The sequence below is a fragment of the Cupressus sempervirens genome, chromosome 11, assembly GCF_028749045.1.
Source record: "Cupressus sempervirens isolate cs-2001-9-10 chromosome 11, ASM2874904v1, whole genome shotgun sequence".
NCBI lineage: Eukaryota > Viridiplantae > Streptophyta > Pinopsida > Cupressales > Cupressaceae > Cupressus > Cupressus sempervirens.
In genome coordinates this window covers 366,175,914-366,191,566 of record NC_143128.1, presented here as the reverse complement: position 1 = coordinate 366,191,566, position 15,653 = coordinate 366,175,914, and the positions used below count along the sequence as shown (strand labels likewise).

The window sequence follows — 15,653 nt, the reverse complement described above, 5'->3', positions numbered from 1 at the left end:
CATTAACTAAGGAACATCTATTCCACCAAATCTCATACCTTATGATATTGGGGTCTTGCACACAGTAGACTTGATCACTGGTGTCAAGGTCTTGCACTCATTGAGACTTGATCCTTATTAAACTCATTATGAACCATTCAACTTCACTAGAAGATGACCCATTGACATTTTATATAAACCCATAACATATTTAACAAATTATTACACATAGATGATGACATTTCCAACTACAATAACCCATATTTAGTTGAAGTAAATAATAGTTTGACTTTTTAAACCTAACCACACATAATATAAATATTTTGATGTTAATACATAGACATAAATGCATTTAATATATAGATTAGTTGAATTTAGTTTTGGCCCATGATGTGTGCCTTTCCCCACTAGGAAGCCTCTCATGGTCCTAGTTACTATTGAGGGTGCTCCATCTTGGATCTGTGACAGCAATTTTGACCTTTTGTGGTTGTGGTTATGCCAAAACAGAACATATATACAATTAGTGTGCCGCCAAGCACGGCAGTCAGCATGATTGGACAAAGGAGGAAAAACCCATTCCAATCACATAGGAAGAGGAAAAGAAAACCCAGCGGACCCACATTCTTGTTCCTTTGAATTCAATGGGCATTTGGGGGACAGAGATCTTGCCTCTTTTCTATTAGTCTGCCGCAAATCCCTCCAGTCCCTACTCATCTTCATCTAGGGTTTTTTCTGAGCTGGACGACCCGGGATTCCATGATCCGGGAACCCTACAGAATGTCTCAGAGATGATGACACATCATCAGCCGGAAGGCCAAGCGCCTGTTCATCTGTTGTCGTTATCTGTCTCTGCCCCATCTTCCAACATACTTATTTTAATTCGGACGCCAACACATTCTATATAGCTTTGCCTTGCTTTTCGCTCTCTCTTTCTGACCCAAATCTATGCTGTATCTTCCTCTTCTCTCTCTACTTATGAGAGAGCGGACCCCAAAGCGCTCTGAAATCCAGCGGGGAAATCACTTGAAGGAGTAGAGAGATTTGTTTAATGCCTCACCACCGTGCCCAACACTGCAAATTTTTAAGGTTGGGCTCTGCCGTTTGGATCTGTAAGCTGGAGCTTGGAGTGGCGTGGTTCAGCATTGCTTAACCTCAGGTTAGTAAGGGCACGCGTTTTTGTTTTAATACGGGATTCAGCTCCCACATGAAATGTTTCATGGGCCGGAGAGATTGTAGCAGTGTGAAATGGTTTTGGTGGTTACAAAATGGCAACAACCCAAACAGGGTCTGATATATTGGGTGATGGGTGTTGGTTGCTGGTAGCGAGAGTATGTTGAATATTTATCAAGGGTAATGTGATGCTTGCGTTTTACCAAACTTTTTGCTGAATCATATTAATATATACTTATCAGAACTCTCAAAATAGGTTCTTTTATGCATACAGGATCCCTAGCTAAACATAACTGCAACAATTTCTGGATCCTTATCTGTGTTGTTTGACATGCACCCGGAAATATATTAGGAGTTTTTCGCTGACTTTCTCAAACTCTCTACCTTTGAGTTCATGAGTACGTTTTCATTATTTAGCATTGGTAAACAAAACGGAAAAGCCTCTAGAATCGCCTTCAAAAGTGAACTGTTTTAACTGTTTATATCTTGATTCGGAACTCTAATGTGGGTAGGGAGATTTGGAGAAGATTGCTAACTTTCCTTATTTATATACTTATTTATATAAATAAATGTAATTTAGCACCGAAGAATTCTGCATTTTGAAACAAATCGCTCCAATTAGGCAAGTTCCGGCTAGTCATCAACTTGTTGCTCTACAAGGTTATCCAACAGCTGTACACGATGGAAAAAGGGTTAAAAACCAAGATGGCACCGCGAACAGATAAATGGAAGAGTGGCAAAGGGGCAGTTTCATGCTTCCATTGTCGAATGTGGCCAATCTTTGACAGATTGGTTTCATAATGACATTGGAACACACAGAGATTGGACATCCTGTTTTGGAAATAAGTATAATCCTCTTTTAGACCTAGATACTTTGATCAATGCTTATCAAAGACTATCTTCATTCAATAAACTGCACTGTAGTGCTTAAAATGATTCTTTTTGTGTTCGTGACTAGGCAAGGATATAGCTGTGCATGTATAACGGGATGCATTGAAATAGGAATTTTGAAGTTTAGATAAAGTTTGCGTTTTGATAAAAGTTATTAGAAATCAGCAATAGTACATGTAAAGAGAGGTTACTGCAGCTCTGCAATCAGCTTTTTGACTTGGTCTTTCTATAATAGAAGCAAAGTATAGAGCATAGATATGTAAATCCCACTTGTTGGGTTAGGGTAATGCTATTTAGGTATTTGTTTCCCTATGCGAATGAGAAAAATGAAATAAGACAAGCAATTATTTGTGATTGTACTCATTTTATTGGTATCCTAAGGAATTGCGCAGTGCATGACTATGGACGTTGGTAACTTTTGCACCTCAATTACTGTTAGTTTAGCTTAGGATACTGGTTGAGATCTTAAAAAAGGACGATTCTTCCAGTTAATTGTTCACATAGCATGTTTATTTGTTTGAGGATTATGCCTGGACAAAAGTTGTACCTTCCTTAATTGCTGATAGTTTCAAGGAAGAAGTTTAGCTTATGCTTTTGGTTGAGATCTTCAAAAAGAATGATCCTTTTACTCAACTGTTCATGAACAATATATCTTAGATCCTTTTATAAGGCCTAACATTGACATTACTGATCACTGACTCTTTTCAAGTGCAAATGATGTCTGCATGTGCCTAGGTGCTGAGTCAGATGGTTGTCAAGTAACAATTGGGTAAATGAAATTTGGCCGAATATGTTGTTTTCGTATTAAACAAAACATTGTGCAATGTGGTAATGGTACTTCAGTTATCGGGTTTCTTTTAATGCTCTTGTATTTTAGTGGATGTTGTGGGTATGAAATTTGCCAACTCTGATCAAAATGTGCAAGGTACTGTACTTGATAAGCATGGCTTGTTTAAACTATTGCTTCTGCCCCTTTTCCATGCATACATATCATCCTTCAATTTATGAGATTTGAAGACATATTTGGCATGGCTAGGCAAGATATATCGAGTTGGATAAAAATACTGAAGTTTAAACTTTAGATAGCAGTAGAAACCGGAAAATATAGTGGATAGTCCAAGATTAGTTCAATAGACAGATGTTAGAAAGTTATTGGGCAGGGTGCAGTATACCTTAAATTTTTCTGTTATTTAAATAATGCCTCATTCAAATGTGGGGCATATTGACCCTTCAATTTTATTTTAAGGTCACAATTATGGTTGGTTTGATCTTAAGTTATGTCATTCACCAAATGAGTTTAATGCATTATGCTTAACTTTTTGATGGTCATGACCATCATTGAAATGAGTATTCATAAGAGTGTAATAAAAATGCCTAAATCATACAGAATGTAATTAGTAGACAGGTAAGTGAATTGAGAAACTATTCATCCATTTGACAAAATGGTGGTATAACATTTATGTAGTTTTGTTTCCATGTGATTTGCAAACTGTTTGAGGTTGAATGATTTGCTTTTGAAGTTTAATTTTTCAATAATATTCCTTGCATTTCTTTGTGCAGGCTGCTTGATTGTCTAGTATTTAATCAAACTGGTAGATACTGTTATGCGGTCTTGTTAGAAGGCGCTTCTCCAAATTTGTTTTCATTTAAACTTGGTGGATGTAAAAGAGTCAAGCATGAGACAATAGTTTGTGCTCATATGTAAGATGGCTGGCCCTGATGTTGAGATGGCACATGATTGCAATCAGAGCATGGTATCGAATGAGTCGGGGAGAGAGAAGAGCACAGATTCAGTTGTACCTATGAGTGGGAATCTTAGTACAAGCAGCATTCTTGATGTGGGTTTCAAGAGCAGCCTAAGCAGCACCATTACTGGTACCAGTAGTGTCAAAAGCAGCTTTAGTGGTAAAGTAAGCGATGGCACAGGTAAGGCAACTTTTGAGCATAAACCTGCTGACTGTTTAAAGAATGAGAGGGTTGAATGTAGTGAAAGTGGGAAGAGCAGTATGAGCATGGCCAGCAGCAGCATGAGTGATGGTGCTGAGAGCATCTGTAGTAGTTTTAGCACTCTTCTTAACAAACCACACAAAGCTAATGATCCGCGGTGGGAAGCTATTCAATATGTTAAAGCTAGAGATGGTGATTTAGGTTTAAGTCATTTCAGACTTCTAAAGCGCTTGGGATGTGGTGATATTGGAAATGTATACTTAGCAGAGTTAAGGGGAACCAAATGCTATTTTGCCATGAAAGTAATGGATAAAGGATCACTGGAAAGCAGGAAAAAACTGCTTAGGGCACAGACAGAGAGGGAGATTCTATCTTGTTTGGACCACCCTTTCTTACCAACTCTGTATACACATTTTGAGACAGAAAAATTCTCATGCTTGGTTATGGAGTTTTGCAGTGGAGGAGATCTCCATACACTTCGTCAGAGACAGCCTGGCAAACACTTTTCTGAATCTGCTGCACGGTAAGTCCTCAGACTGAGTTGCATATGGAGATTAATTCTGCTTTGATATTTTGTCTGTACAAGTTGTTGTGTTCCTTATACAACTTCTTAATATGACAATAGTGACCTTTTTATATTTTTGTTGGGCTTTGAATGTTCTTGGAGAAGAGTTGTGTATCTCAGAATCCTCTAATGATCTAGTTGTTCTTTGTTGAAGGACTCAAGGCTTATATTAACAATATGTTACACGTGAATGCAACCCCTTTCCCCAGACCCCTTGTCCCAATTCCCGAGCTGCGTTGGGGATGGTGGGATGTAAATGAAATGTCTCCCAGCCATCCCTAATTGCGAAAGATTGCTGGAAATGCCCCTGAATGTTTGGAGATGACTAGCCATCCTTGAAATGGCGAGGAGATGCCAAAACACTCCCTGGCCGTCCCCGAGATGGCTTGCTGTCCCATGTGCCTTTGGACCATTTTTGGTTTTAAAAATCATTTCTTTTTCCTAGATTCTTTTGCCAAAGTGGCAATTTGGGGGCCCACAAGGTTAGAGGTCTTGTTTGCGGATGATAAAATTCGAATGAAGTTCTGCATGGGAAAAAATTGGTGATTAAATATGTTTAAAATTTTATTTCAATATATTATATATGTATGCATTATATATATATATATATATATATACATATGTATATATATAAAATTTATATATTAAATAATATTTATATTAGATTATAATATAATAATACTAATAGTAATTTAATTTAAGTTTTTAATATTCATTATATTATATAGTATTATATAAAAGTATGTTACTATAATTGTATTTTTTTAATAAATTAATATCTTTTAAATATTTAATTATTAGACATTAGTTAAAAACAACTATGGTATTGATGTTTGAGACTATTGTTATAATGTCATTATACTACTGTGTAACTGGTGAATCTGTGATTTATTTACATATTATTTTGTTATCATTTATTGATATATCTCTCTTTCCCTCCGTCTTTAAATCTATTTTAAAAATTTCACACACACACAAACACATTAAAAAATGTGTGTATTGCCGTCCCCTATTTCTGGTTATTGAGGAAATGTCCTGGAAATACGTCCCCTGCCATCCCCCATCCATGTCTCCATCCCCTAAATGCCATGGAACATAGCAATTTTTGAATTTTAAAGGCAGATTATTCTAGTAGATGCTAATTCAGAAAACCCTACACAAAATTCCTCCGAAGATGCTTGTGACAGTTTTTGGAGGTTTAAGGTTCTTTTTCTTGTTTTTTTTTTCTTTGGTGGGATTTTTTTATATATCCCTTCCATTGATACTTTGCTGGCTAAATTTTGTGACTCTTAGCTTATTTTTGTCATTGTTGAGCATTATTACCAATCCTATTTCTCTTAAACACCGGAGTGCAAATTTCAGTTTTGCTTTGTGGTTAATGCTCAAAGTAAAAGGTGTCTCTTATATCAGCCCACATATTCAAGCACCCATTCATATACATGAAGCATGCACCTCAGTATGTAATATGGTAAACCCAACAATAAAATTAAAAATTTCAATAATATGAAATCAGTTTTACAATACATTTCATGGCAGGCCAATCCTACCCACATGCTTTATGTAATAATAATAATGCGGTTACCATCTTCATTGCCACCCTACACCTCTATGGAGAAAAATGTTATATTTTCCATTCTGTATGATCAGTTTCACTGTTGAAGATACACCTTTCCTTGGTAATGTTATGAACTCTAGAGAGTTTTTAAGGTGATGAATGCTGTAACTGTGACGATCAAATATGAATATCGTTTTTGTAATTTGCATTTCTGGGTATAAGTGCCTACTTACCACCTTTCTTTTGTATTGTTATGAACTTTTTGGAATTAAGTGATGAGTAGTGTGAAACTTGGGGTACTGTTTATGTAATTAATTTCTGTGTATAAGTGTCTACTTACTACACCAAATGTTACTCTTTCTACTTTTTTCTGGAGCCGAAGGGTTTTCAGAATTTTTTATGTTCTGCCTTTTATTTGGAATTTACACGCTTTGCAGTATTGATCAAAATTTCCTCCGTCTGTATTTGTGTTTGTCTGCTAGTAGTTGGCAAGGATATCCCAATGGTAAAATGTGTGACCTTTTGATTAACAATGTTCTTTTGCTTCTTTCTTTCAGGTTTTATGCATCAGAGGTCCTGCTTGCCCTGGAGTATTTGCACATGTTGGGAATTGTCTACAGAGACTTGAAACCTGAAAATGTTCTGGTTAGAGAGGATGGGCATATCATGCTTCTAGACTTTGATCTATCATTAAGGTGTTTTGTGAGTCCTACACTTGTTAAGTCAGCATCTTCAAGTGTCGATCCTTCGAGGAGGACCCCTGTATACTGTGTTCAGCCCTCCTGTGAGCCTGCATGTGTGACCCCAGTTTGTGTAAGGCCACCTTGCATTCAGCCTTCTTGTTTTCTACCTCGTTTCTTACCTCAAAAATCTAAGAAAACGCGAAAGCTAAAGAATGAGATTGCAAATCAAGCAACATTTCTTCCAGAGCTAATTGCAGAGCCAACTAGTGCTCGTTCCATGTCATTTGTGGGCACCCATGAATATCTGGCGCCAGAAATAATTAAAGGAGAGGGCCATGGGAGTGCTGTGGACTGGTGGACATTCGGGATATTTCTATATGAGCTGCTTCATGGAAAGACTCCATTCAAGGGTGCAGGCAATCGGGTAACATTAATTAATGTTGTTGGTCAGCCATTAAGGTTCCCTGAAAACCCATCTGTTAGTTTTGCAGCCAAAGATTTGATTAGGGGGCTCCTTGTGAAAGATCCACAACATAGGCTAGCCTTTAGAAGAGGGGCTTCTGAAATTAAACAGCATCCCTTCTTTGAGGGAACAAATTGGGCTCTCATTCGCAGCATGGCCCCTCCTGAAATTCCAAAACCACTAGATCTAAGCTTTTCAGTGAACAAGACTACCTCCTCGGGTGCCACTACAGAGAAGAAAGCTGAAGATTCTGATGCAAATTCTTCCGGATCGTATGTTGAATTTGATTTTTTCTAGGTTGTAGGGTAGGATTTGAACATCTATTGTCTATTCTATGTATTTGACTAGGTGCATTCATCTATTTGATAGTCTTTTTTGTAGCTCGGTTCAATATTGAGTCAATCAAACTTGCCAAACAATTACAGCCAATGCTCATCTTGTTTAATTTGTTCAGTTTACTGGGGTCTCATGTACTGAAAAATAATTCCATATATCTGGAAGATTTCCTACTTAAAAAACTTCAAACAATTATTATAGTATATTTTACACTTGTTGGCGGAAATTTGAGTGCCAATATCAGGACCACACCTTACGGAACTGATATCAGCTTCTGGCATAAACCAGCTGGATAAAATAAAGTTTTAATGATAATTATTGCTTCTGGTTTTTACTGCCAGAAGAAAAAACCTTATGAGATCACCGTTTTTTGAACATGGAAGATCTGTACCAATTAAGTGGCCCATCAAGAAGTTTGAGTACCGTGAAGAAGATACTTACATCGGGGCCATACAATCATTATGCTAAAATTTTAAGCAAAACTGAAAAATCTCACAGCAGGTTCTTAACTTCTTACAACCATTTTGTTAATTTTAGAGCAAGACCAGAGATTTCGTCCTTAGCCAAAAAAATTAGCAATTATAATATATTTTAATTGAACTTGCAGTTGAATATAACAAACTGTTAAAAATAAACAATACACCAACTGTTTGTAACTACAGGAAATCATAGTTTGTAAACATCTAAGCTTTTACTGATCATAGTGAAAAGGTCATAATTGAAAGATCTTAAACCCATTCCATAACTAAAGTGAACATAGCATCTCTACGCATGCACCGCTCAAAAACAATAAAAAACTTTTAAGTAGAACTCTTGTCTCTTTACATTATGTTTTTCAACCATTACTTTGGTGACCTGATATTTTTATATTCATATTTTTGAAAAGTATAATTAAGTGTTTTTATGCTGTATGGAGACGCGTTTTCTTAAATTATTTTTTTTATAAAAAATATGATTTTTTTCGAGACAATTGATGAAGGCCATAGAATGATTCATATAAGTTTCTTATTCATTTGTTTTAGTGCACTGAATTTAAATATATCATTAGTTCACTCCTTGTCTTAAGATGGGCGAAAATGATTGAAAAATGATGTGAAGTGAATGCAATTTTATGTGTTTAACCATTACTACACAGGAGCAAAATTTGCAAAGCACGCCCGTAATTAGATTGGGGCAGGAAAATGAAGTGGGCTACTTAGACTTGGTCTATTTTTTTGGAAGAAGATTGTAAAGACGATCTTTCGATATTTAAATGGGTAGGCGCAAATTGCTATTGACGATATCCAAGTGTGTCCATATATCTATATAGATAAAAGTTAGGGGATGTCTCTAGGAATATATGTATATAGAGAAGGATGCGTCATTTGTCAAAATATAGGAGAAAATAAAGACTCATATGCTATGCATTTGAGTTGACTACCGGATGGTTATAAGAGAAAACATGACATTGATAGATGAAACAAAGTTGGGATTATATACACAAGAGGAGAAAGATCTATTCAAGTACAATATGTATGTTAGAGAGGCATTGCAATCAGCTCTTTCTGAATTAGAATGTGTAGATAAAAATATTACAACTTGCACATGTTATTTGGATTAAATTACCAAGTTTCTTTAAAGGTGATCAATCTGCAAAGAAATTTAAACTTCAGAATTGGAAAAATATATTTGATATTGCTAAGATGCAGGAAGATGAATATTAGTTAGGGGATATTGTGTTAGGAGATGTGTGATTGTTGCAATAATTAAGAGTTGTGATGGAGTTGTCATTAAAGATGATGTTGTTTGGAGGATTTTGAAATCTTTGCCACTTGCTTATGAGAACAAGGTACAAACTATTGAAGAGATTATTCCTTATATACATAGTTTTACAAAAGAAACACTTCTTTGGAAGTTGCAGGCATTTGAACAAAGATTAAAGTTGAATCAAGGAGTAACCAAAATAGAGACCTCTTTTAGTATACAAAAGGACAGTTATATTAACCAAGAGTTCAAGCACAAGTGAAGATTATCCTAGAGAACGAGAAACTAAGCAAGCATAAGACAAGAAGATTGATGAAGGACTTGCATTACTTACGAAAAGGGAACCTAAAGGTAGTTGAGCTTTTGTTTGTTGGACTTGCAAAGAACTTGGTCAATTTTCATTTCAATGCCCTAAAAGAGAAAATAAAACAAAAACTAAGAAGCCTTATAAGTCAAAGATTACAATAGATTGCTTTTTTGTTGATTAAGATGATGAATTTGATTTTAAGATGATAAATTTCTTGGAAAGTGATGATGATGATGATGATGATTAAATTGGATTTGTTGCTAATAAATAAGAAAGTCCTAAAAAAGAGGTTAAAGAAAGAAAACTTTAGTATCACTTGCAGAGAAGAAAAAGTCTGATTGGATTATAGATAGTTGATGCTCTCATCATATGATAGGAGATATGAATAAATTTGTTGAGTTAGTTATGATGGAGGAGTAGTTAGAGATGAAAATAATGCACCTTGTCCTATTAAAGGAAAATGATCTATTACTTTTGATGGAAAAATTAACACCGAGGATGTTTTTTTTGTATGGTATGAAACACAATCTTTTATGTGTTGGATAACTTGTGGATAAGGGTTACCACTTACAATTCACAGAGAATGCTAGTATAATCAAGGACAAAGATAGTAAATTGATTGGAAGAGGTACAAGGACTAGAGGTAAAGTTTTCCAATTGAATCCTATTGAGATGACATGTCTGGTAGCAAAAGTTGATGACAATTGGTTATGGCATAAGAGATTTTGTCACATTAACTTTGATAACATTGTAAAGATCAATACTACACATGTAGTTAAAGATTTACCTAAGATTGTTAAATCATCTAACATGGTTTGTGATGTAGGAGCATCCTTGGTGTAAGAGCAATCTTGCATCACCCAAAAATATTTTCATTTCAGTCTTTTCTATTTTAATAAGGACTAGTAGACAGGGTGGTTACTATTTATGGGAACTTGCTATTTTTAGTATGTTTGTCATATGAGCTCGGAATGTTCTCATTTTCTATAGGAAGGTCTATTTTAGAGTTATAAACCTACCATAAAAATCTCATTGCTTTAGCTTAAGTATCAGAAAAGTTATTGTGGATTCTCAGTGGAAAAATTTGTAGAAAAATCTTCACGCTCATCGTTGGAGGCCTTAGAGTGCTTGAATGAGGTTCAAAAACTCAATGGAAGGGTGCTTGTGCAATTCTAAGCCTTTAGATCAAGAGCTAGCATTTTCGAAAAGTGGTTATAATATCCAATCAGAGCAACGGTTCGTGAGTTATGGTCTTTCAAAGTTGGGCTAGCCAAAATATCTAAAATAATTGTCGAAGATGTATTTGGTCAACTTTATATGTATTGTTAGGCTCTGTCGGCCCTAGGTATTATGTTTGAGCATCTAGAACCTTACCAGGTGACATAAAATTGTCTATTTAAGAAAGGCCCAAACATTGTCTAGAACAGTTGGGTGGTAGTTTGTAGCTTAATCTTGCAGATTACTGTAATGAAGATGCTCATGTGGGTTAACATATTGTACTTATGAATTCTATAATTCCACATTCGTGGAGCAAATAAGAAGTCCATATTTTGTTCTCACGCTATTATTTTTTTGTTTCTTTTATGTGTTTATGGTTTTAAGGGGAGCACCCTTCATTAGTTTGTAAGGAATGTGTGATGACAAAACAACGGAAGAGTTCATTCCCAAGGAAGATTTTGTAACTTCACTAAAGTTGGATATTGTGTACACAACTTTGAGTGGTCCTACAAGAACCATAACATTCTATGGTGAAAGGAACTTTATGGTTTTCATTGATGATTTTACTAGGGCGATGTGGGTAGCATTTTTTAGAGAAAAATCCAAAGCTTTTGAGAAGTTTAGGTTATTCAAAAGTAGAGTTGAGAGTGAATCAAGAATGAAGATAAAATGTTTAAGATCTTATAGAGGAGGAGAATTCATTTCAAATGGTTTTAACATCTTTTGTGAGAATAATGGAATTAAAAGACAACTTTCAACTTCTAAAACACCACAACAGAATGGAGTAGCAAAAAGGAAGAACATATTAGTTAGTGAGGCAACTAGAGCTATGATGTTTGAGAACAATGTATTACATACTTTTTGGAGAGAAGCAGTGAACACAAAAGTATGCACATTGAACAAAGTTCAGATCAGGCAAGGTGCTGGTAAGACACCCTATGAACTATGGTTTGGACATACACATATTGCAAAATATTTTAGAATCTTTGGAAGTACGTGATGAAGGGCCACACCACCGTTACCAACTCATAACTAAGAATGCAACAATATGGAGACCAAGAGAAATAAAAAAATGCTTCACAAGCAATTTTATTATACTTGAAAATCCTTACAACATCCACAAGATGATATCATAGATATGACATCTTCAACAAGAAGTTTACAAATTCTTCAATATAAGAGAAATCCCAAATAAGAGTCTTCACACCAAGAGCTTCACCAAGAACTTCTACTTGAAGAGCTACACCTTAGAGCTTTCACACCTTGAAGTCTTCACGCCTTCTAGCTTCTACTTCTCGAGCTTGATTAGAAATGCTCATATGTCTTGCTTAAATAGGCACTTACCACCCAATACATGACTTATCCACAACCTTCTAGAATTCCACCTACACAATATCCACAACCTTCTACAACTTCCATAACCTTCTACAATATCCACAACTTTCTAGAATTCTACCCACACACCTCGATAAATGGAATGACAACCATTTTTATTTTATTTTTCTATTATGCCACCTATGCACTTTGAAAATAGAAATTCCCTTTTCCTTTCTTTTCTCCTTTTTCCTTTTATTTATTTATTTCCTCTAATTTTCGTCACTTTCTCTCTCTTCCAATTTATTTTTTTAAATTTTAAATTTTAAATTTTACATTCAACATGCCTCCCCTTTATTTTGGATGCAAGATGCTCCTACATCAGACTCCTCAGGTTCAAAAAGATGTTCTAATAATTGGAAGAACATCATTCGGGATTCAGCACATAAATCCCAAACTGGTTTTTCATATATATGTCCTCCAAATCTTCAATTTGCACACTCTTTCCCTTGGTTTTCTTCTTCTCCTTCACATCCACCATAGGTGTTCCATAGGTCTACTTCCCATGCTGATTTTCAATCTTCTCAAAATTTGCCAACTCAACTCGACTGCCAATACTCAGGTTTCTCCTACCGAGCGCTTCATTCTGCAAAGGAATCAAGAAAAACTTCCTACCACCTTTCTCAATAGTAAACACATTCCTAACACAATCATGCATAGCCCTGCAATCATACTGCCAAGGTCTACCAAGTAACACATGACAACTGTTCATATCCACAATATCACACAATACTTGATCCTTATACTACCCAATCTGAAAATTAACAAGGCATTGCTCCCTCACTTCCAAAGCATGCTCACCTTACAACCAGCCAATCTTGTAAGGACAAGGATGTCTCAATCTCTTCAAACCAAGTTTTTGAACCATCTCCTCAGCAACAAGGTTATCAGTACTACCACCATCTATAATCACCTTGCAAACTTTCCCACCAGACTTACAACAAGTTTTGAACAAACTAGTCCTCTGACAAGAATCCAATGTCTTCTTACCCATTAGTACTCGCCGAGCCAACAAACTTTCTCCTTTCTCAGGCTAACTTTCCTGGACTTCAACCTCATTCACAATAGTAGCTGTCTTACCAATAGAACATTCAAAAGATCTATGCCCTTCTTGACCACACTTGAAACAATTACCTTTGAATACACCTCCACTTGTCCTTCTTCTTTGTTCAATAGGTTTTGGTTCACCTTCTGCTTTTGGTTTAGCTTGTACCGAACTATCCTGCTTCTCCTTCCCTCGGGAACTACCTTGATTCTTCCTCTTTAGCTTCTCCTCTGCTCTCAAAGCATACTGATAAGCATCCTCCACTATGAAAATATTCAGCATACCAACCTCATCTTGAATATTGAATCTCAAACCATTAATGTATCGTGCTACCTTCTCCTTTGACAATTCTCTATGCCCAGACTGAATAGTCAACTTGTAGAACTCCTCAGTGTAATCCTTCACAGTCACATCCTTCTATTTCAGATTCTGCAACCTCTTAAACAATTCAAGTTCATAATCAGCAGGAATGAACTTTACCTTTAACTTAGTCACCATCAATTTCCATCTAGTGATCTTCATTTCACCTTCCTCTTCTCTATCTCTTTGTAGTTCCTTCCACCAAAGAGTAGCATGTCCCTTCAACTTAGTTTGTGCCAACCTTACTCTCAATGGATCTTCAATACCCTCAAGCTCAAAGTAGTCTTCTAATTCACCAATCCAATCAATCAGGTCTTCAGGATTCAAAGTACCTGAAAAATTAGAAACCTCCATCTTATGCTTCAACTTCAATTGAGATCCAGGTCGAGCAAACTGACTAACCCTAAATCCAATAGGTCTCTCCTCATGATCACTTCTATCCTCACTAGCAGCTTCAAAGTCTTCGGCAACTTCGTCATATCTATCTTCAGTACCCACATGCCTAAGTACACCACCCAAAGCACTCACAATTTCAGCAATCATGTCACTCTTCATCAATGCAATCTCTGATTTGACCTGTGCTCTTATCTTCTCTAACATTCTTTCTTCCATAGCTTCACTAAGGTCATCATTTTCCTTAGGGTCCAATCTTCTTGGAGGCATCTTCTAAAAATTTAGCAAACCCTAAGCAACAAATCCACCAATCTAAAAGATCAATAAGCCACAAGATCAATCTTCTTTGCAAATCTTGGTGTAAATTGCCTCACGTTCAACGATCTGTCAACACACTCAGGAACTCTTGCTCTGATGAACTTCACCCAACCAAAGTCCTGGTACAAACTGCCTCACACTTCGACAATCTGCTTGTACACTCAAGAACTCCTGCTCTAATACCACTTGATGAAGGGCCACACCACCCTTACCAACTCATAACCAAGAATGCAACAATATGGAGACCAAGAGAAATAAAAAAATGTTTCACAAGCAATTTTATTATACTTGAAAATCCTTACAACATCCACAAGATGATATCATAGATATGACCTCTTCAACAAGAAGTTTACAAATTCTTCAACATAAGAGAAATCCCAAATAAGAGTCTTCACACCAAGAGCTTCACCAAGAACTTCTACTTGAAGAGCTACACCTTAGAACTTTCACACCTTGAAGTCTTCATGCCTTCTAGCTTCTACTTCTCGAGCTTGATTAGAAATGCTCATATGTCTTGCTTAAATAGGCACTTACCACCCAATACATGACTTATCCACAACCTTCTAGAATTCCACCTACACAATATCCACAACCTTCTACAACTTCCATAACCTTCTACAATATCCACAACTTTCTAGAATTCTACCCACACACCTCAATAAATGGAATGACAACCATTTTTATTTTATTTTTCTATAATGCCACCTATGCACCTCGAAATAGAAATCCCCTTTTCCTTTCTTTTCTCCTTTTTCCTTTTATTTATTTATTTCCTCTAATTTTCGTCACTTTCTCTCTCCTCCAGATTATTATTATTATTATTTTTAAATATTTTATATTTTAAATTTTACATTCAACATGCCTCCCCTTTATTTTGGATGCAAGATACTCCTGCATCAGTACGTGTATATTAAAAGAGAAGATGACATTGGAAATTTTGAGTTAGAAGTGATGAAGGTATGTTTCTTGGATATTCTTTAAAAAAGAAATACATATAGATGTTTTAATCAGAGATTGAAGAATTGTTGAAAGTACTAATGTGAAAGTTGATGAGAAGTTCAAAATTCAAGAAAGAATACTTAATTATGAATTAGATGATAATACTGACCATAGACCTAACAATCGTAATGTTGACCATGAACTATTTTATGAGACTGACAATGTCTTGCAGGTAGAAAAATCAAGAGAAGAATCTAGATTATAACCTAGAGCAGAGATCAAAACATAGCAAGGAACACCTAAATATGTTGCAAGAAGTCACCATGTGAATCAAATCATTGGAAGTGAAAACAAGAGAGTGATGACA

At 35.8% G+C, this 15,653-nt stretch overlaps 1 protein-coding gene across 1 annotated transcript; it reads left to right on the top strand.

Moving 5' to 3' along the window:
- Window positions 1-520: 520 nt before the first annotated feature.
- On the top strand, window positions 521-7,682 carry LOC149529590 (serine/threonine-protein kinase D6PK-like). The gene is made up of 3 exons (XM_089807952.1): window positions 521-1,135; window positions 3,601-4,510; window positions 6,665-7,682. The coding sequence occupies exons 2-3, from the start codon at window positions 3,747-3,749 to the stop codon at window positions 7,548-7,550; spliced, it is 1,650 nt and encodes a 549-aa protein (XP_089664078.1). The 5' UTR covers window positions 521-1,135; window positions 3,601-3,746; the 3' UTR covers window positions 7,551-7,682.
- Window positions 7,683-15,653: the final 7,971 nt, after the last annotated feature.